Here is a 21,155-nt window from a genome sequence, read left to right as displayed (position 1 = left end):
TCTTTGTACACATATTGCATGTTTCCCTTCAAAAGTTTCTTACCAACAGAACAGAAGAAGGGATGTAGAATATCTGAGTGGGAATGTTCTGTTCATAGAGTCTTTTGTTGAATTCTGTGACATAATGCTGAGCGGTCATCTGACGCTCAACGTCGTTGAAGTGGTACAGCAGCTCCTTGTGCGTCTTATAAGCCTTGCCAACATACCTACAATAGAGACACATAAAGATCTTTTGTGAACTATACAGTAATTTATTGTCATGTTTTGCATTCTCTGGGAGTAAAAACCTTTTTCTCTGCAAACTACTGTATCTGGCTTTCTGGGCATATGTGCTATTTGTATCAAGAATTAGTATATATGAATACTGTATAATAACGTTCATTTATAAATTAATGTATTGTATTGCATTTTTTTTCAAGTGCAATAAAAACTGGTTGTGAAGAAACTGCTGAATTTTAGGTTGGTAGAATATGCACACATCTAGACAGTTGTCTTGGCTTGAATAACAGACTAACTGAACAGGTGGCTAAAAGGCAACTCAAGTAGGCAGAATGAGCAAACTTTCACAGTGCCTGTGCATGAGAATGGAAAAGGTTTGCTACTTCATTATGTGCTGTGCAAAATCCCTCTCCAAAGCTACCCACACATTACTGCCACCCAATGAGGCCCTCTTCAGCAACCTCTTATCTATAGAACGTCTGGATGATTACTGGCTGTCCCGTCTACAAAAGAAACTTAAATTAGCCAGGTTAAAAAACCCGTCTTAATTCCGTTGTGTTTTCTTGTGATATAGGGTACTGGCGGCACCTGCCAGCACTGCATTTCTTCTCCTCCTTTCATGGATTAAAGCTGAAATCTCAGCTGAGAAGATCCTCAAGTGGTCTCCATGCCAAAGTGGAACCCCACATGTGCGTCAAGTAAAAAAAGGTAAGCTGGCCGATTTGTTTATGATGTATGGTACATTCATAACCATAGTTTGGATTAATGGGAAATGTGATAAAGCAGATATATTCTAATAAAAACATATTTTATTCAGGCGCCACATTTGTTATTGTTACCAGGCCTTGCGTATCAAAGTCCAACACTAGGTCTCACCCACAAGAACCCATAAACAGCATTATCCAAGGAGATTCCATTTGGCTTAGTCAATAAAACAACAGTAAGGCCCACAGTACACATACAAACTAATAGTAATACATATTTTATTGGTTTGGCTAATTTGAATTGATTGATGTGTGTTAGGGTACTGTTCACAGTGTACTATTTCATTTATCCTGAATGTCTCATTAGCTTTCATACTTTATTATGCACACCAGGAAAGCCTGGCTAGCCGCAGAGGCACCACCTCCCTTACACTATGTGGTTGATTTACTAAAGGCAAATAGCCTGTTCACTTTTGCAAGTACAGTTGCTCCAAAGCTTAGTAAACAAGGGAGAGCTCTGCTGACCACCATAGTCCAATTGTGTGCAAGCAAAAATGCTGTTTTTTTTATTTTCCTTGCATTTGATACCTCATTTACTAAGCCCTGGGGCAAATACACTTGCATTTGCCTTTGCTAAATAGACCCCTACCTGTAAAGTTTATATAAATTAAAGACAATGATATACATTCAGGTCCATATATATTTGGACACAGACACACATTTTCATACTTTTGGCTCTGTGTGCCACCGGAATAAAATAAATAAAAACCAACGTTTGAAGTACAGACTTTCAGCTTTAATTCAAGGGGTTGAACATAGATATCAAGTACAAATTTTAGGAACTGCAACCATTTTTATACACAGCCCCCCCCCCCCCCCCCCATTTTTAGGGGCTCAAATGTAAATGGATAAATTAACATAATCACAAATAAAATGTTTATTTTTATATTTTGTTGAGAATCCTTTACTGGCAATGACTGCCTGAAGTCTGGAACCCATGGACATTACCAAAGACTGTTTCCTCCTTTCTGATGCTTTGCCAGGCTCTAACTGCAGCTGTCTTCAGTTGTTCTTTGTTTGTTGGACTTTCTGCCTTTAGTTTTGCCTTTAGCAAGTGAAATGCATGCTCAATTGGGTTGAGATCAGGTGTCTGACTCAGTTATTGCAGAATATTCCACTTCTTTCCCTTCAAAAGCTCCTGGGTTACTCTTGCAGTGTGTTTTGGATCATTCTCCATCTGTTCTGTGAATCGCTGTCCAATCAACTTTGCTGCATTTGGCTGAATCTGGGCTGACAGTATATCTCTAAACACTGCAGAATTCATCTGGCTGTTTCTGTCTTCTGTCACACCATCAATAAACACCAATGACCCAGTGCCACTGGAAGCCATGCATGCCCATACCATCACACTACCTCCACCATGTTTTACAGATGACATTGCATGCTTTGGATCAGAGCTGTTCTAAGCCTTCTCCACACATTTTTATTGCTGTCATTCTGGTACAGATTAATCTTAGTTTTATCCATCCAAAGAATGCTTTTCTGGTATGGCTTTTTTAGATGTTTTTTGGCAAAGTCTAATTTGGCTTTTTTATTCCTCTGGTTTATGAATGATTTGCACCTGTGGTGAACCCTCTGTATTTGCTCTTGTGAAGTCTTCTCTTGATTGTAGACTTTAACAATGATACGTCCACCTCTTGGAGAGTGTCCTTCACTCAGTCATTTTTATGTTGCTGAGCTCACCAGTGCGTTCTACTTTCCTCAGAATGTACCAAATTGTTGATTTGGCCACTCCTAATTTTGCTGCTAACTCTCTGATGGATTTGTTACCTTTTTGAAACATTACAATGGCCCGTTTCACTTGTGTGGACAACTCATTTGAATGCAGGGTGTAGGTTCCAAAGCAATAGATTCCAAACGCAAATACCACACTTCAGACCTTTTACCTGCTTAATTGATGAAGAAATAATGAACACGTAGCCCACACCTGGCCATGAAACAGCTTCTGATTCAATTGTCCAATTACTTTTGGTCCCTTGAAAAAGGGGAGTGGCTATTCTTAAGAGCTGTAATTCCTAAACCCTTCCTTTGATTTGGATTGTACATACTCTCAAATTAAACCTGAGAGTGTGCACTTTCTCTCACATATTCATTATATAACTATAGCTTGAATATGTTTTGGTAAATACCTGAAAAAAAAAAAAACTAAAATTGTGCCTGTGTCTAAATATATATGGACCTAACTGTACATGTGAATCTATAAAAACTGCACTTAGTGATAAAAATCAAACTTCAAACACAAACACAAATGCTCAATCATACATTAAGACAACATCTATTGATGTGAAACGTACATCAGGACAAGGCAGAGCCTGTGCCGACATCACACATGCCTGTCTGGAGCCAGCACCAGTGGCGTTTTTTTAATGTCTAATGCACTTACTCTTCTGAAGTTTTATAAGTTGTTTACAGTTGGTTTTATAACAATTGATGGTATTTTCGCTACCTTCGTTTTAACACGGAACAGGAAGGTGGACTGAATTGAAGTCTCATATTGGAATATTGCCTGTGTTTCCGATGCCATCAGATCCATGAAGCAAGATCTAGGCAGCTTCATGCCTTGTTAGACCACCTACAATTTGGGGTCTATCTATCTGGTAAGAGGCTGTGGTTTTAGCGGTGTTGGGTGCACTGATTACACACCGCTGTGTTTTAAGGACAAGATGGACACAATTTCTTTTTACTGAACATTTATGCTTATGGACATTTAATTCATATGGACTTTATAAATGTTTTCATGGGTTCGTAGCTGTGGTGACACTTGATTGACATATTGGTTCATATTTGTTTAAATTCACACAGCGAAACAATGATATATATGTGTACATGTATAAATACCTTCCAAGAGTTTCATCCTGGTGTAGAAAAGAGATCCAGAAAGCCTTTCTCTGTTTTCCTTCTTTTTTAGGATCTTTTCCAAAGTGCACAAGAGTTTCCTGGGCTGTCCACAGCTCCGATTTCTTTGAGAATTTCAAGAGCAAAGCATCTACATAAAGTAACCAGACATGGTGCTTATTGTATAGTATGTAAAATTAAGCCCAATGAGCACAGATATCAGCAGGGACTGGCCAAATTTTGATCAGTGTGTGGCAGTCCCAACTCAACTGAAGTTGAGCAGTTGGTTAACTTGTTGGTTTACTTGTTTGTGTGAATGGTGGAATCTGCCAGCCCCCTGACTGAACAAAAAAAAAACACTAATAGTGTATGGCCAGCATTATATTGATCCTTCATACTTAAGTCTTATAATACTACACATGCATAGCAAAATTGTATCCAACCCAAAAACTACTTATGAATTTTGGTGAAAACTCAAAGGGTTAAATAACACTTATTTATTTTTTCTAACAGAGGCTCTACATCTGCTACAGCTCAGGGCTACACTTCCTTTGCTGTAGTTTCCATATTGTAAAATGCACCAAAAAATGAATAATCTTACAAAGTATGACAGGGTTGATTTACTGAAGGCAAATAGACTGTGCAATTTGCAAAGTTGTACTATGCAAATGTGCAGTTGCTCCAGAGCATAGTAAATGAGCAGAAGCTTTGCTGACTTCCATCATGCAATCATGCTGTTTTATTATTTTCCTTGCATATGATTGGGTCTTTGTAAAATGAAGCTTTACCTCATTTACTAAGCTCTGGAGCAACTGCACTTACAGAGTGCAAATGCACAGTCCATTTGCCTTTAGTGTGTCTGTTGCAAAAGGTGCTTAAAATTGAATGTCCCTTCTATGTTCATACAGATACACCAGGGCCAGTTTTATTGGAAGTCAGTTAACCTACAAGCATGTCTATGGGGAAACCACAGCTCTAAGAGGAAACCCATACAAACACCAGGACTCTAGCAATTTGCAGGTTGACAAACCTAGTGCAACATTTTCCCTATAGAAATTAATTGGATAAAAAAGAAGCTGGTGGGTGATTCGACCTGCCAGCATATACCTGAAATTACACAATTTGTTTGGGGTGGACTGAACTTTTAAAGTCCACTGCCCAATCCATCTCCAGTCACAAAATAAAATACAGTATACATGATGTACTGTATGTTATTGCAGTATATAGCATCAACATAGGTAAATTAAAATAAAAATTCTATACTATTTACAATGATACATATATTGGCAGAACAGGGATACCATTGCCACTGCTTTTTGTCTGTCTAATTACCAAGTTCTTCCTTTTCAAATAAACATGTCTATACGATGTATGCGTTGTACGTTGCTGCCTCGATAAAAATTGTTAAATAAAATTAAAGTGCTAGAGTGGGTTATCTTAAGTTATAGCACAAGGTTGTACAATGTAGAAGGGGCATTGTTTTTATGTTTCTTCCAGGTCCCTACCTTTACTTCCATTGCCAGTCTTTTTTTTTTAACACCAAATGAGCTTTGCTGCATTTTCAGGAAGAAGCTTGGGATTCCAATTGCTCCTTCTATAATCACTGCAGCATACATCATCATAAAAGGAAGGACAGAATGGAAACTTTCCTTATATTCCTCAACTCAACTTATTCATTGAACACAGGAACTTACAGCAAATCTGAAAGGAAAGCCCACCCAAATGTGATAAGCCTTTTATTGTTAGCATCTGAAAGACTAAGTTACCCACAAGCTTCTGATTTCTCCTCCTACCCCTGCAGCCAGGCATCACCCATAGTTCTCTGATCTGGTCCATACATGATTGCTGTCCTAAGCTTGCCATAGATGCGTAGAATATTGAATGAAAATTCGAAGGAAAAGAATGTTCTAGGAAATTACATTCATTTTTATAAGCATTAGTGGGGTTAAATCGATGTTTGTTTTCCACTGCAGTGAAGAGAAAATTCACAGAACAGGATGGAAGGATGGAAAATTTTTCTTGAATGAACAGATTTCTAACAGTGCATGTAGCTTTTGTTCAGTAGAGTTCATTCATTCCAAAATCAAATGTTAAAAGTAAACAAAATCTTTTGAATGACATTCAAATTTTCTGAGAATTTTCATAAGAAAAGACTTCCTAATTCTATCCAAAAAAATTGCCTTAGATATACGTTGATAAATTATTTCACTGTTAATCAGCTTGTGCAGATTGACACTTCTGGCTGGGCCAAAAAGAACTGTAAACTTTGACATTCATTCTTACAATGAACTATGTGTGAAAAATATGTATTTACTATAAATGCCTTTTTTATAGTATATGTGTAACTAAAACCGTTTTAGTTATGCTGCCATCCCCTGGTTTTCTGTTGTTGGTTTACTATTCAAGTGTTGAAGAATACAATATTTGCTATATTTACATATTTATTGCAATGTATGCAATGCAATAAAGATTACACCTAATTATACCAGTTACTAACTTTAGACTATGTCTGATCCCTTTCATAAATTTTTATTAGGTGCCTTGAATGGACTATACCTGACACTTTTTTTTTTTTAATCAAATAAATATATAAACATACACACCCTGGAGACAGAAACCTCCTCGCTATAACAGTACCTAGTATAGCATATATGACATTTATAACAGCGATCCTAGCTTCAAGAACTACAAAACATCAGTGATATATGTCTGCCCAGGGGTCCAACAGTGTGAAATCTCTCTTTTCAGCATTTCTTCAAACAATACTGAAAGCAGCTGTTACTTATTAAATTGTGACTAAGATATAAATGGGACCTCTCTACCATTTTGTCAGAAGAACTAAAGATCAGATTATCACAAATTCAAGTAGACAATAGTACTGTTCTTTATCAGTAAAAAAAACCATTGTGCCTTATGGAAAGCGGAACAAACGAATATACAAAAAAGTATCTAAATATTTGTCTTGGTGGAAAGTTCCAAAAGCATCTATAAATCTTAAGATGACGATTAATTATACAATTTTCTTACTCAATCTCCTTTAGCTTTACCTTCAGCGATGTAGTTTAAGGTTACTTTCAGACTGCGGCGTTGTGGGCGTCATCGGTAAAGCGGACGCTATATTTAGCACCGCTTTAGCGTAGTTTTAGCAGCTCTATTCGGCCAATAGCGGGGCGGTTTTAACGAAAAAGGGTTAAACCCGTCCGCAAAGCACCTCTGCAGTGGCGCTTTTGCGGTGGGTTTGCGGCGCTGCCCCATTGTTTTCAATGGGAAAGGGTGCTGCAAAGATGTGGCTTGCTGGACTTTTTTTCCCGTTCTGCAATCACACCACTCCAGTGTAAAAGCCCTCGGGATTTCACACTGGAGACACAGGAGGGGCTCTTTACAGGCGCTATACAAAGCGCCTCAGTGTGAAAGTTGCTTAAGAGCCTGCCAGATTGCATACAAATTGAAAGTGTTTAGGTTTGACCTCATATTATGTGGTTTTGGTAAATCTAAAGGAAATTAATACCACAAAATTGTATAGCATATGGCTAGCCCTTGGATTTCAGTATTCACCATAGTGATCAGTATAATAAATGAAGGCAGTACAAAGTACAACCATAACGTCTCAAGTGAAGTAACCCCTGGCACCTTCATCTTTCCTTCGCTCCTCTGCTACTCTGTTTAGCTACCAGGGGCAAAAATATACTTTCCTTCCCTCTTATGTGACAGTGCTGTTGGCTTGGTGATTAGCCGAGAACTTTCACATGTGGATAGGGAGATAGTCCTCAAACAGTCCTCTGACCACAGTAACATGGAGCTTAAACGTTGCTTCTTTTCCTCACCCCTCATGGCTCAATGAAGCAGCAGTGGAGCAAAGAAAAGGTGAGAAAAGCGTAGAATTGCTTTAAAGGTTAGGCGTACATCAGAGGTGGCTCTAGGCTTTGTGAGGCCTTAGGCAAAATTTAGACACGAGGCCCCACTCACGCCCATAATGGATAAAAAAAAATTCAAGCAAGTAAAAATGGCTGCAGAAAGATGCGTGGATCTAGCCCACAGGCGATCAGCACCACCTCCAGAGCACCCTCCTCAGATATATGCAGCCAATACAACATCTGGGACAGGTGACAAGCCCTCTAGGATTTCCCCCTTTGCCTTGGGAGAATGGGAAGAGGTGTCATTGAATCATTCCACATCCACAGAGGAATGAGAGTGGGGGGATCCCAGCGCAGTGAGGGAGGGTGACAGGGAGAGAAAGAGAGTGAGGGAGCGGGGGAGAGAGAGAGGGGGGAGGGGAAGAGAGGGAGTGAGAGAGGGAGAGGGAGGAAGAGAGAGGGAGAGGGGAGGGGGAGAGAGAGGGGGGAGAGAGGAAGGAAGAGAGAGAGGGGGAGGGGAAGAGAGAGAGGGAGGGAGGGGGAGGAAGAGAGGGGGAGGAAGAGGGAGGGAGGGGGAGGGAGAGGAAAGGGGGAGGGAGGGAGGAAGAGAGAGAGAGGGGGAGAGAGGGAGGAAGAGAGAGAGAGGGGGGGAGGAAGAGAGAGAGAGGGGGGGGGAGGAAGAGAGAGAGAGGGGGAGAGGAAGAGAGAGAGAGGGGGAGGGGAAGAGAGAGAGAGGGGGGAGGGGAAGAGAGAGAGAGGGGGAGGGGAAGAGAGAGAGAGGGGAAGGGAGAGAGAGAGAGGGGAAGGGAGAGAGAGAAGGGGGAAGGGTGAGAGGGGGGGAGGGAGAGAGAGGGGGGAAGGGTGAGAGAGAGAGAGGGGGGAAGGGAGAGAGAGAGGGGAGGGGGGGAAGGCGGGAGAGAGGGGGGAGGAAGAAAGAGAGAGGGGGAGCGAGAGAGAGAGAGGGGGAGCGGGGGAGAGAGAGGGGAGGGGGAGGGGGAGGGGAGAGGGGAGAGGGGGGAGGGGGAGAGGGAGGAAGGTGGACAGAGAGATCTCTAGCCCCGTTCCTGTCTGTAGCCCCTCCTGTGTACCATGTCCCAGTCTGCAGTGCCTGTCTATGGGAAGCTGTGTGTGATGCTCAGTACGTTACCTTCCATGCCAGCAGGGTGTTCATAACGGCCAGCAGCAGGCAGGGTCCATTCTCAGTCTGGGTGGGGACAGTGTCCTGCTCCTTCCAGAGGATCTGGTACCTTCCATCTGTCCTCGTTTTCCGGCCCCAGTCAGCCTGTACTCCAGTCCTGGGAAGTCTTTAGAGCTCGTCTCCAGGACTATCGATCCTTGCAAGTCTCGCTGCTCAACTTGCCCACCAGGCCCGGACTGGGACAAAAAATAGACTGAGCAGCCCATAATAGCGGTCTCTTCCACACTCCCCAGCCTGAGAGACCCCTGCAGCAGCCTAAGTGAAGAGGGGAAACCTAGCAGAGCTGCCCGGGGGTGAACCCAGAAAGAGAACCAGAAAGAGAACAGGGGTGGCGGAGAGCATTGGAGTGAGGCTGAGAGCAGCAGGGGGGGCAAGAGTGTGGGGGGCATGAGCACTTGGGGGAAGAGAGCACTGGGGGAGCTAGGGCACTGGGGGGGTGCACTGGCGGGAGTGGGGAGCCTGGCAGGGGCAGAGAGCATGGGGGGTGATGGAGAGCATAGGGGCCAGAGAGACCTGGGGAAGGGGCAGAAGAGCATAGGGAGGGTGGGGGGTGGAGAGCACCGGGGGAGCTGGATAGCACAGTGTGGTAGAGAGCATGGGGGAAGCCAGGGAGCACGGGGGAGGTGGGGGGAGTTGGAAAGTACTGGGGGGAGCTGGATAGCATAGTGGAGTGGAGAGCATGGGGGGAGCCAGGGAGAATAGTGGGGGCTGGAAAGCACAAAGGGGAGCTGGAGAGCACTGTGGGGGGAGCTGGAGAGCACAGGGGTAAGTTGAAAGCACAGCGGGAGCATGGGGGGCAGAGAGCACTGGGGGGGGGGACTGGACAGCACAGGGGGCAGAGAGCACTGGGGGTGCAGTTAGAACTGGGAGAGGTTAGGGAGCACGGGGAGCAGAGAGCTCTGGGGAGCTGGAGAGCACTGTTGGGGGGAGCCAGGGAGCACGGGTTGGTCGGAGAGCACTGGGGGGAGTGTATGGGGGAGACAGGGAGGACCAGAGAGCACTGGGGGGGGAATCAGTGGGGGGGGAGCCAGGGAGCACAGAGCACTGGGGGAGAGGTGGAGAGAAGTGGGGGGGCGACTGAACATGACAGTGGGGGGAGAGCATGGGGGGAGCCAGGGAGCACAGAGCACTGTGGGGACCAGAGAGCACTGTGGGGGAGCACTGTGAGGGAGCACAGGAATGGGGGACTGGACAGCACAGTGGGGGGAGAAGTGGGGGGGGCTGGACAGCACAGTGGGAGAGCACGGAGGACCAGAGAGCACTGGGGGGAGCCAGGAAGCAGAGAGGGTATGCAGGGAGAACTGTGAGGAACCAGGAAGCATCGGGGCAGTAAAAGAGTTAGATAGGAGGAGCTCCGGTGATCCCATCCCAGCGCTTGCTGCAGCCTGGCCGACCCCCGCCAGAGATCGTGAGTGCCCGGCTGTGCCGCCCTCCTGTGTGCCTGGATAGGAGGAGCGGCGGGGACAGCTGCATATGGAGGAATTGAGCTTTCCATATTCTTTCTGCAGCCGGCGAATGCCCGCAGAAGAAGTGGTCATTCAGCGGCTGCAGGAGGAATATGGAAAGCTCAATTCCTCCATATGCAGCTGTCCCCGCCGCTCCTCCTATCCAGGCACACAGGAGGGCGGCACGGCCGGGCACTCACGATCTCTGGGGGTAGTCGGCCAGAATGCAGCAGGCGCTGGGATGGGATCACCGGAGCTCCTCCTTCCCCTTCACAGTCATAGGGCAGGGATATTTTCCGCAGCCTGGCCGGACTCCTGACCCCAATAGGCAGCCGGCCAGACGCGGAGAGGCCAGGTGGGTGAGCGGCGCGGGCTGCAGGAGCAGGAGCAGCTCAGTTGCTTTAGGGCCCCACATGGACTTGCGGCCCGCCCGGTGTGCCCTATGGCTGCCCGCACGGCTTTTACAGATGGCACCTGGAGCCTGTTGTTCAGTCCAGTGATCGAGCAGATGTAAATTAGGCGGCCACGAGGCCCCTGTGAGGGCGAGGCCTTAGGCGGCCGCCTAATTTGCCTAATTAGAGAGCCGCCTCCTGCGTACATTTCTTACAACTTTTACCAAGTCCACTCTGCACAACCCCTACTCCCTAGCTGCTTACTTATCTTAGTTACAGAGCTGCGGCCTCCACAGACTTGAATGGGAGCTTTTTCAATCTAGTCAATGGTCACCCAGCACCCAGGCACAGCCAGTACTGAAAGGATTTCCCTCTGACACATGGGGCCAGCACTAGCGTAGGATACCTCTCTGCAACTAAGGCCGCGTACACACGGGCGGACTGTTCGCCCAACTTTGTCCGCTGAACAGTGTTTCAGCGGACAGTCCGCTCGTGTGTGAGTTTCAGCGGACAGTCTGACGAACAAAGTTTTTCGGAATTTCCGTAAGACAGTCCGCTGAAACTTGGTTTCAGCGGACAGTCCGCTCGTGTGTAGGCTTGTTCGACAAACTAAGTTTCGCGCATGCTCAGAAAGGATTTACAGTGGTGTGGTCCTCATTTCCTGTTCCTTTGCATGTTTGTCACACTTAAGTGTTTCGGAACATCAAACCAATTTAAACAATAGTCAAGGACAACACAAGTAAACACAAAATGCAATTTGTAAATGAAGGTGTTTATTATTAAAGGTGAAAAAAAATCCAAACCATCATGGCACTGTGTGAAAAAGTGATTGCCCCCCTTGTTAAAACATACTATAACTGTGGTTGTCCACACCTGAGTTCAATTTCTCTAGCCACACCCAGGCCTGATTATTGCCACACCTGTTCACAATCAAGGCATCACTTAAATAGGAGCTGCTTGACACAGTAAGGTCCACCAGAAGATCCTTAAAAGCTACACATCATGCCAAGACCCAAAGAAATTCAGGAACAATTGAGAAAGAAAGTAATTGAGATCTATCAGTCTGGAAAGGGTTATAAAGCCATTTCCAAAGCTTTGGGAATCCAGCGAACCACAGCGAGAGCCATTATCCACAAATGGCGAAGACATGGAACAGTGGTGAACCTTCCCAGGAGTGGCCGGCCGCCCAAAATTACCCCAACAGCGCAGAGACGACTCACCCAAGAGGTCACAAAAGACCCCACAACAACGTCCAAGGAACTGCAGGCCTCACTTGCCTCAGTTAAGGTCAGCGTTCATGCTTCCACCATCAGGAAAAGACTGGGCAAAAATGGCCTGCATGGCAGAGTTCCAAGGAGAAAACCACTGCTGAGCAAAAAGAACATCAAAGCTCGTCTCAATTTCTCCACAACACATCTTGATGATCCCCAAGACTTTTGGGACAACATTCTGTGGACCGATGAGACAAAAGTGGAACTCTTTGGAAGGTGTGTGTCCAAGTATATCTGGCGTAGAAGGAACACTGCATTTCATAAAAAGAACATTATACCAACAGTAAAATATGGTGGTGGTAGTGTGATGGTCTGGGGCTGTTTTGCTGCTTCAGGACCTGGAAGACTTGCCGTGATAAAAGGAACTATGAATTCTGCTGTCTACCAAGAGATCCTGAAGGAGAATGTCCGACCATCTGTTCGTGTACTCAAGCTGAAACGAACGTGGGTTCTGCAGCAGGACAATGATCCTAAACACACCAGCAAGTCCACCACCGAATGGCTGAAGAAAAACAAAATTAAGACTTTGGAGTGGCCTAGCCAAAGTCCTGACCTGAATCCTATTGAGATGTTGTGGTATGACCTTAAAAAGGCCGTTCATGCTCGAAAACCCTCTAATGTAACTGAATTAGGACAATTCTGCAAAGATGAGTGGGCCAAAATTCCTCCAGGACGCTGTAAAAGCCTCATTGCACGTTATTGCAAACGCTTGGTTGCAGTTGTTGCTGCTAAGGGTGGCCCAACCAGTTATTAGGTTTAGGGGGCAATCACTTTTTCACACAGGGCCATGACGGTTTAGATTTTTTTTCACCTTTAATAATAAACACCTTAATTTACAAATTGCATTTTGTGTTTACTTGTGTTGTCCTTGACTATTGTTTAAATTGGTTTGATGTTCCGAAACACTTAAGTGTGACAAACATGCAAAGGAACAGGAAATGAGGAAGGGGGCAAACACTTTTTCACACCACTGTACACGGCGAAGGTTGCATTGCAGTGTATTGGACGTCGAATTTCTCGTCCCGTCGTACGTGCCGTTCACGTCATCGCGCGCGCTTTCAGCGGACTGTTCGTTCATCGTGTGTGGTCAAGTCCGTTCATGCAAATTTTGAGCGGACTGTTTGTCGGATTGTTTGACGAACAAAGTTGGGCGAACAGTCCGCCCGTGTGTACGCGGCCTCAGGTAAATAAGCAGGTCACTGAAGGGTAGCTGTCCCAGTTTCAATATTTTGCAATAGTTGTTAGGTACTGTTGCCCTTAAAATAAATATGCTATAACAGTCTGTTATATATACGGGTATGTATATAACATCTTTAAGTAACTTATAACACTTATAAGGCTAGCTTTGCTGTAGTAAAAACAAGAATAATAATTTCTGATATATTGTCAGTGGCGGAATTACCAGTGTCGCAACAGTCGCACTTGCGACTGGGCCCTGGCATTCCACTAGTGTGGGGGGGCCCCAAGACCCCGCACCTCCCCTTGCACCTCTGACTGGAATCTAACTATACAGGGGAGGGGGCGATCGGGAGCTATGTGATATCGGTGGGATGTCCCTCCAGCCAGCACAGTTCACTTCCCGATTGTCAGTGTATACAATGGAGAGGGGAGGGGCCTCTGATGTGAGCAGGCATCAGATTCAGTGCACAAGTTTGTTGCTATGCTTGTACACTCTTACCGATACATGCTCAGGTCAGATGCTCCTCCCCTCTCCATTGTATACACTGACACTCGAGAAGTGAACTATGCTCGCTGGAGGGACATACCGCAGATATCACAAGGAAGCATGTAGAAGGGCTGCATTTTGCATTTAGACTTCTCATTTAAGCTAAGCTCGACACTGGCCCCCCCACGTGTCACCTGTGACACTGGCCCCCCACCTGTGGCACTGGCCCCCACCTGTCATCTGTGACATTGGCCCCCCATCTGTCACCTGTGACACTGGCCCCCCATCTGTCCCCTAAAACACTCACCCCCCACCTGTCACTTGTGACACTGGCCCCCCACCTGTGATACTGGCCCCCCACCTGTAACACTGGTCCCCCACCTGTAACACTGGCTCCCCACCTGTAACCTGTGACACTGGCCCTCCACCTGTGACACTGCCCCCGTCAAATTTACCCAAACTCCTGTCACACTGCCCCATCATACTGCACCCCTCTTGTTACACAGCCCCCGTCCTTTCACAGTGCTCCCTCATTACACTGCTCCCCACCTGCCATACTTCCCAAGTATCCTCTTCCTGCCCCCCTCTTGTCACAATATCCCCGTCATACCGCCCCCTCCTGTCACACTGCCCCCATTGTACTGCTCCTTCTTGTCACACTGCCCCCTTCTTTCATAGTGCCCCCTCTAATCACACTACCCCCTCCAGTCACACTTTCCAGATACCCTTCTTTTGTCACACTGCCCCCCTCCTGTCAAAATACCCCATCATACTGCTCCCCATCCTTTCACAATACCCCTCATCTACTATGGGTCAGGGGCCCTTCATGGTTTCTTGCATTGGGGCCCTGAACGTTATAGTTACGCCTCTGTATATTGTAAATTATATTCTTATGTAATATTAAACACAGTTACTGAAAAATAAAACTTGAGACAAATGTCTCTAATTATAATAAAAAGTTTTAAAAAGAGGGTGCACTACTTTACATATAACTAATATTGCCAGCAAGCCCTAACAGATTAAATGTAAAAAATAGAGTGGATGGAGCTGGACAGAGGGTCAAAGTGTCCACTACACATTAATATCCAGATTCTTAAACCTAAACATAGATAGCCCTGTATTTAACAGATTTGGCCATGATGCACCTTTAGGTCAATGGAAAGATGCTTAAGCAATTATTAAACCTGAACAGAAAGGTTTAAAGCCAGGGTTGGCAACCTGTCGATCGCTATCGACCAGTCGACCTCGAGTAGGTGACTGGTAGATCATATACTTGTCCCTTCCTTGCTGACCCACAACTGGGAGAGCTGCTCAGGAAGGCCGCGAGTGGTGGGAACCTGTCAAAAGTCGACAAAGGCTTTCCCCGCCCCCCGCAGCATACCCTCTGCTTATGTGTGGCTGCTCTGTACACTGACCTACCTACTACTGACCTCTGTACACTTACCTACCTACTACTGACCTCTGTATACTGTCCTACATAATACTGACCTCTGCACACTGCCCTACCTACTACTGACCTCTGTACACTGCCGTAAATCCTTCTCACCTCTGCACACTGCCTACTACAGGCATACCCCACTTTTAAGTACACAACGAGGTTTATTTACTAAAGCTGAAAAGTGCAAAATCAGGCTCACTTCTGCATAGAAACCAATGAGTTCCATGTTTTATTACAAAAGCTTAATTGAACAAGCTGGGGTTAGAAGCTCATTAGATTCTATGCAGAAGTGAGCCTGATTTTGCAGTTTTCAGCTTTAGTAAATAAACCCCATTGCGCACTTAAAAGTTGGTTATGCCTGTATTGAGCCCTGTACAATGACCTTCCTACTACTTACACTGGTCAGAATTCAGAGCAGATAGCCAGTCTTGAAGCTAATTAAGCAAGTCAGCTTGCTGTACCAGATATTGAGAGGATGACCAATTACTACCCAGTCATTGTGAATGAAACTGAATGTCAAGTTTCTGTCCGAAGCTAACTTTTTAAAGTAGGCTACATTTGTATTTTTTCAGTGACATTAGTTGTAATAGATTTTCTCCATGCCGTCCTTGTCCTTACTTTTCATTAGGGACTTGCTGGTTAACTTCTTAAAAAATAAAATAAAAAAGGGCGCCGCACCCCAGGGACCTATGATCTCTTCCTTGTTGACCGGGTAGATCTCCACCTCTCAAAGGTTGCCTAGCCCTGGTTTAAAGTATACCTATGTTCAAAAAATATATATATATTTTTTAGTTTTGGATAGAGCAGGGAATGGTTTAAACCCACATCGGTATTTTTTTCTGTGCCCCATTGTGTATATTTTATTTTGATTCCTAAAAGAGGATCGCTACCAAACAATGGTCTTCATTGAGAGATTTCCCTTATCTTCCTGTTTTGGTGACAAGTGTAAACTTTTGGATTAGCCTTCAATTTCTGTGCTGCTGGTTACCAGGATAAATAAATGGAGGTAAATCTGAGCCCCAGGTATGATCTTCATTGCATATTTAAATTGGTTTTGCTTGCACCAATATAAATATACATATCTCATGCTTGAGATAGTAGTTGCCATTATGCACCTCAGGTGGTCACTCACTTGGCACTGACTGGATGAGCCATTTTCTGATTGGAGAGTTGGGAGTTGTATTCGCGTAAAAACTTTCAAGGTATTTTGTGAATAGCGGTATTGTCAAACAATGCCACTTGTCACAGGACCAGAAGATCTTGCCAATTTCTATAGTAGCACTGACTATTTAATTGTACATTGATGTTCAACTTCCATAGCAGCTCCTCATGTATGAGATATGCATACTTACATTTGTCCAAGATGATGTAAGTATGCAATTAAGGGCATACCTGGAATTCAGTTTTAATCAAAGTAAACAACAAAAACATGCCAAGGGTTTCAACACTTCCATACCCTATCCAAACATACGAAAACATGTTTTTGATTTCAAAATAGTTCACTCTTTTAGGGATTTTATATCAGAAGCGCTCTTCTTGTATGCACAAACTTTAGGAACACAGATGCATCTTGAGCTTGTAAGAACAAAAAAGCTATACACTGTTAGCTGGTACAATAAAATCATGCTATCTGTAGGATCCTGAGATATCAAATAGTAAGAAGTTCTGTGATTTTTGATGGAAAACCTCAGGTTAACAAACATAATTATTTAAAAAAAAAAATGATCTATCCTTTCCCAATTTTAGTGGATATCTATCAGCAACATAGATATCTTCATAGCAACACAAATAGAATATCAGTATATTAGGCCCAATTGGTTAGATTATGGATACTTTACAACAGGATCAAGTACAGCATTGTAAGACTGTGTATAACATTTTGAAACCGCAAGCAGTTTGAAGTCTTTCTCAAGTTTTCTAAATTGTAGGTTTGATAGGTCATCAAGTTGAAGTAGTTTGCTTGCTGGAGAAATATACAAATGATATAATAATACAAGAATCTAGTTAAAGAAAGATTATCATATAGGACATTCAAATGTGCGTACAATAAGGAGTGTTTGCACTTTACTTTTTTGCTTTTATAGAAAAGTTATTGCTATCAAAACATAACATATGAAAAGAACATAAAATAAATATACTTACTGTATGTTTTTTGAACATGCTTGAAGTTAAAAACTCCTGTATGTTCCAGCCTCTTGAGCAGCCATTCATGACTTACACCGGACAGGAGTTTTTCATAATCAGTGACATCTAAGGAACGGGCCTGGAGTTCCTGCTCTTTATGTTGTGCTTGCAGGATAACAAAAGAGCTTACACTTGAATTTAGAGATGATTGTGACCCTGAAAGACTACCTGAAAATTGACTAATTTTGCTCCAAGAGCTAGAGCCATGGCTGCTACTGAAGCTGATGTTGGCCTTACTGTCCACATCCTCTTTCACCTTGCCCTTTCCAGAAGAAGTTAGTGAACTGTTTAGACTGTTTTTCTGACTTAAAGGTGCTTTGTCAGCTGAACTTTCTACAGACCACTGACGGCTAAGGAACTGCCTTTCCAAATTGTCTTCTGTAGCTAACGCCTTGCCTTCAGAAGAGGAAGCTAAGGATTTGTGGCTATCAGCAGACTGACTTGAAGGCAACAAATCAGAACTTTTCATATCAATAGATACTTCATCTGTAGCAATATTTGTTTCGTCTTCTAAGTCAATTCCAAAAATCAACCTATGTTCTGCAACATGGTCTGATATCTCTGTTGAATCTTTTTTTTTCTCTTTTATGTCAGTTTCATATGGTACCCTCTGTCTACCATGAATTTGCATAGAAGAGTGTACTCCATTGGGTAGGTCGTCTGTAGTATCTTGAGTTTCACCTTTTTGGTCAATGCCAGAGTGAATACTTGCCTTTTCAATAATACTTGATGGAACAGGAGATACTGTCATAGCGTTTTGTATTATAGGTGGTGGATCATGTGTAGTATCTTCTGTTTCACCTTGTAAGTCAATTCTTGAATGAATATATGACCTTATATTATCACCTGATGGACCTGGAGGTACAATTATAGTCTTTTGATTTCCAGAATCATCATCTGTAATATCTTGTGTTTTACCTTCCAAGTCAATTTCAGAATAATTATTTGGCCCAGTAATAACACCTGAAGGACCTGGAAGTACCATGATAGTATTTTGTATTCCAGAGGGTGCATCGTCTGTAGTTTGTGTTTCCCCTTCCATGTCAATTTTAGAATAAATATTCAACCCTGTATTAACACCTAATGGACCTGGAAGAACCATCATGTGCTTTTGTATTCCAGAAGGTGCGTCATCTGTAGCATCTTGTGTTTCCCCTTTTAGGTCAATTTCAAAATACATATTTGGCCCTGAAGTACCTCCTGCAGATACCCCATGAGGCTTAAGCATTTGTTCCTTCTCTGTTGGTTTGTTGGTTTCGGCACCAACGGAAAGATCAACAAACTCAAAAGACTCATCTTCTGAACATGCACTAGACCCTTCAGCAGTGGATTTTCTACAGACATTGCTGCTGAGAGCTGATTTTTCTAAACATTTATTTCCAGCAGTGACAATGTTGTTTTCCCCAGCAGATATATTGTCTACTGGGTGATTCTGGGGATCAGTGACATGATCTTGAAGGGAAAGACCTTGCAAATGAATGTCAGCATCACATTTTTTTTCACCAAGAACATCACTGGAAGTAGAGGATGAACTGAGACTCACAACTTGATCACCCTCACTATTGGAAACATTAGGCTCCTTTTCATTCTGCTCTGGTATGCATTCCCAGCTAAAAGAAGAATTTGACAAACTGGAGCCCTGGCTTCCGCTATGTGAGCTACTTAATCGTTGCCTTCTTTCTTCATCAAAAGAATGACTCACAGCATCGGAATGTACAAGTTTTCTTCTTCTTACTGATTGGTCACTTAGTTGATCACTAGCTGTTTGGTTTGGGGAGCTGTCTGCGGTACTGATGGTGTCAATAGTCTTCAAGGCAGTTATACAAACTCCTGATTTCATTACATCCTTTTCTGTGGTGTGGCTTCTGCAAGCAACATCAAACACTTTGCACACTGAGATATGATGCTGAGAATGCATACCCAACAATTTTTGGAAGCTGAACTTTCCAATGACAATTTTTTTTTTAATGCAGTCTCTGTAACTGTCAGGTACAAAAGATTGCTCGTCTGAGTTTGGGAATGGTTGAACTTTTAAATGTTCTTTAATAGTAGTTACAAGACACATGACATCACTGGCCAAGACTCCTTTGTCACGTTTGTCTGATAACATATTATATACTGCCAGTTTCTCCATGGCGTCTTTACAAAGTTGATTCACAATTTCATTTTGTCCAGCTTCACTATTAAGCCACTTGTGCACATTTGCAAGACAAAATGCTGACTTGACAAAGCTGTGAAGCTCCTGCTTACTCGTCACTTGGTCTCCTTTTTTTTTGGTGAGGAGACCAATTTCAAAAGACTCTTTTGCCTCCAACAAATAGTAAGACTTTTTCTCCACTGGACACTCGTTGGACAAACAATAGGATAACAAGCATGAACCACGGATATTCTAAGTAGATAAAAAAAGAGACCAAAAAATATGACTTAATAAATACAATCTACAAATAATCAGTACCTTTACTTTAGAGCATTATGCCATGTGTCAGGAATCAAATAACAATATTATCCGGAAGTATGTTAAGACTAAAGAACACTTCCCCTCTGTTATAGAGATGAGAATAGGAGTCCCACGATGGCAACTTGATAGACAAACTACAGTGAATTTATCCAGGATGACAGGTTGTATGTTACTGGCAGGATTAACAGAACAGCAAGTATGTTATTGGTGGGATCAACAGGTGAATATAAATGGCACAAAGACATAAGGACATAAAAAGTATAGCCAATGGCCCCCACATTAAGGGCTGGTATGCTGCAATATATTAAATTTTCGTTCTTGGGTTTAGATACACTTTGAAGGGGTTTTGCTATAGTTCTAGTAAATGTCAGTTATGAGGAAGGTAAAGCACATAGGGCATCACATGTATATCCTAATAGCTGTTTAATAGATCATAGCTGCTGACTGAAAATAGACTCTACTGTTTAAGAAAACATAAGACTTATGCAGTATATGTTTGTGAATTAACTGAGCTCATATGTTCCTGCAGAATTGGCAGTATGGATTGGGTGGTTATTTTTCCACCTAGTTTCTGGCTGTATTTAGGAGGTGAATGAGAAGAGAATTCTATTAACATATTAGGGAGTGGATTAAAATGGAGAAGGAAGGCTGGTTAGCATCAAAGTTATTCTTGAAAGTTTGGTAATCAACCTATTTATATCTTTCCAATAGTTTTGTAAAAATGGATATAAAGCAGTGTTCCTTTATCACTACTGCATCTCCAACACATAGGGGGAACATTTTATTAGGAAGCACAGGCACTCTGGTTCTTTCATATAAGGCACAGTGCACTGCCCAGATTTAATAAAACTGGGCAGTGCAAAATCTGGAGTAGCTCTGCACAGAAACCAATCAGCTTCCAGGTTTTATTGTCAAAGCTTAATTGAACAAGCTGAAGGTGTAAGCTTATTGGCTACCATGTATAGCTGCACCAGATTCTGAGTGATCCAGTTTTATTAAATTTGTGTTTTTAGCGTAACCACTTCAGCCCTGGAAGAATTTAGCCTCTTCCTGACCAGGCCATTTTTTGCGATACGGCACTGCGTTGTTTTAACTGACAATTGCGTAGTCGTGCGACAGTCGTGCGACATTGTGCCCAAACAAAATTTATGTTTTTTTCCCCCCACAAATAGAGCTTTCTTTTGGTGGTATTTGATCACCTCTGCGGTTTTTATATTCTGTGCTATAAACAAAAAGCAACAATTTAAAAAAAATAACACAATATTTTGTACTTTCTGCTATAATAAATATCCCAAAAAAACACCCAAAAAAAATGTCTTCATCAGTTAAGGCCAATATGTATTCTTCTACATATTTTTGGCTCCAGGGACCTGCTGTGGACGTACAGCTATGACGGTTTGCACAGGTCAGGGAATGGTTAATGGTTCATGA

The 21,155-nt window shown here is 43.3% G+C and overlaps 1 protein-coding gene across 8 annotated transcripts in view; it reads right to left on the bottom strand.

Annotated features, from left to right (window-relative positions):
* Positions 1 to 21,155, bottom strand: part of ALPK1 (alpha kinase 1) — a 181,023-nt gene that overhangs the window by 8,771 nt on the left and 151,097 nt on the right. For all 8 annotated transcript variants that reach the window (XM_077476734.1, XM_077476737.1, XM_077476740.1 and 5 more), the window contains 3 exons: positions 17,225 to 19,655; positions 3,822 to 3,969; positions 44 to 206 (listed from right to left, as the gene is read on the bottom strand). In XM_077476734.1, coding sequence (XP_077332860.1) covers positions 44 to 206; positions 3,822 to 3,969; positions 17,225 to 19,655 — 2,742 coding nt within the window. The remainder of the gene's footprint in view (positions 1 to 43; positions 207 to 3,821; positions 3,970 to 17,224; positions 19,656 to 21,155) is intronic.

The sequence above is a fragment of the Lithobates pipiens genome, unplaced genomic scaffold (genome assembly GCF_037356315.1).
Source record: "Lithobates pipiens isolate NorthernLeopardFrog02 unplaced genomic scaffold, aLitPip1_a1.2 Scaffold_13, whole genome shotgun sequence".
Lineage (NCBI taxonomy): Eukaryota > Metazoa > Chordata > Amphibia > Anura > Ranidae > Lithobates > Lithobates pipiens.
This window is presented reverse-complemented; position numbering and strand designations above follow the sequence as displayed.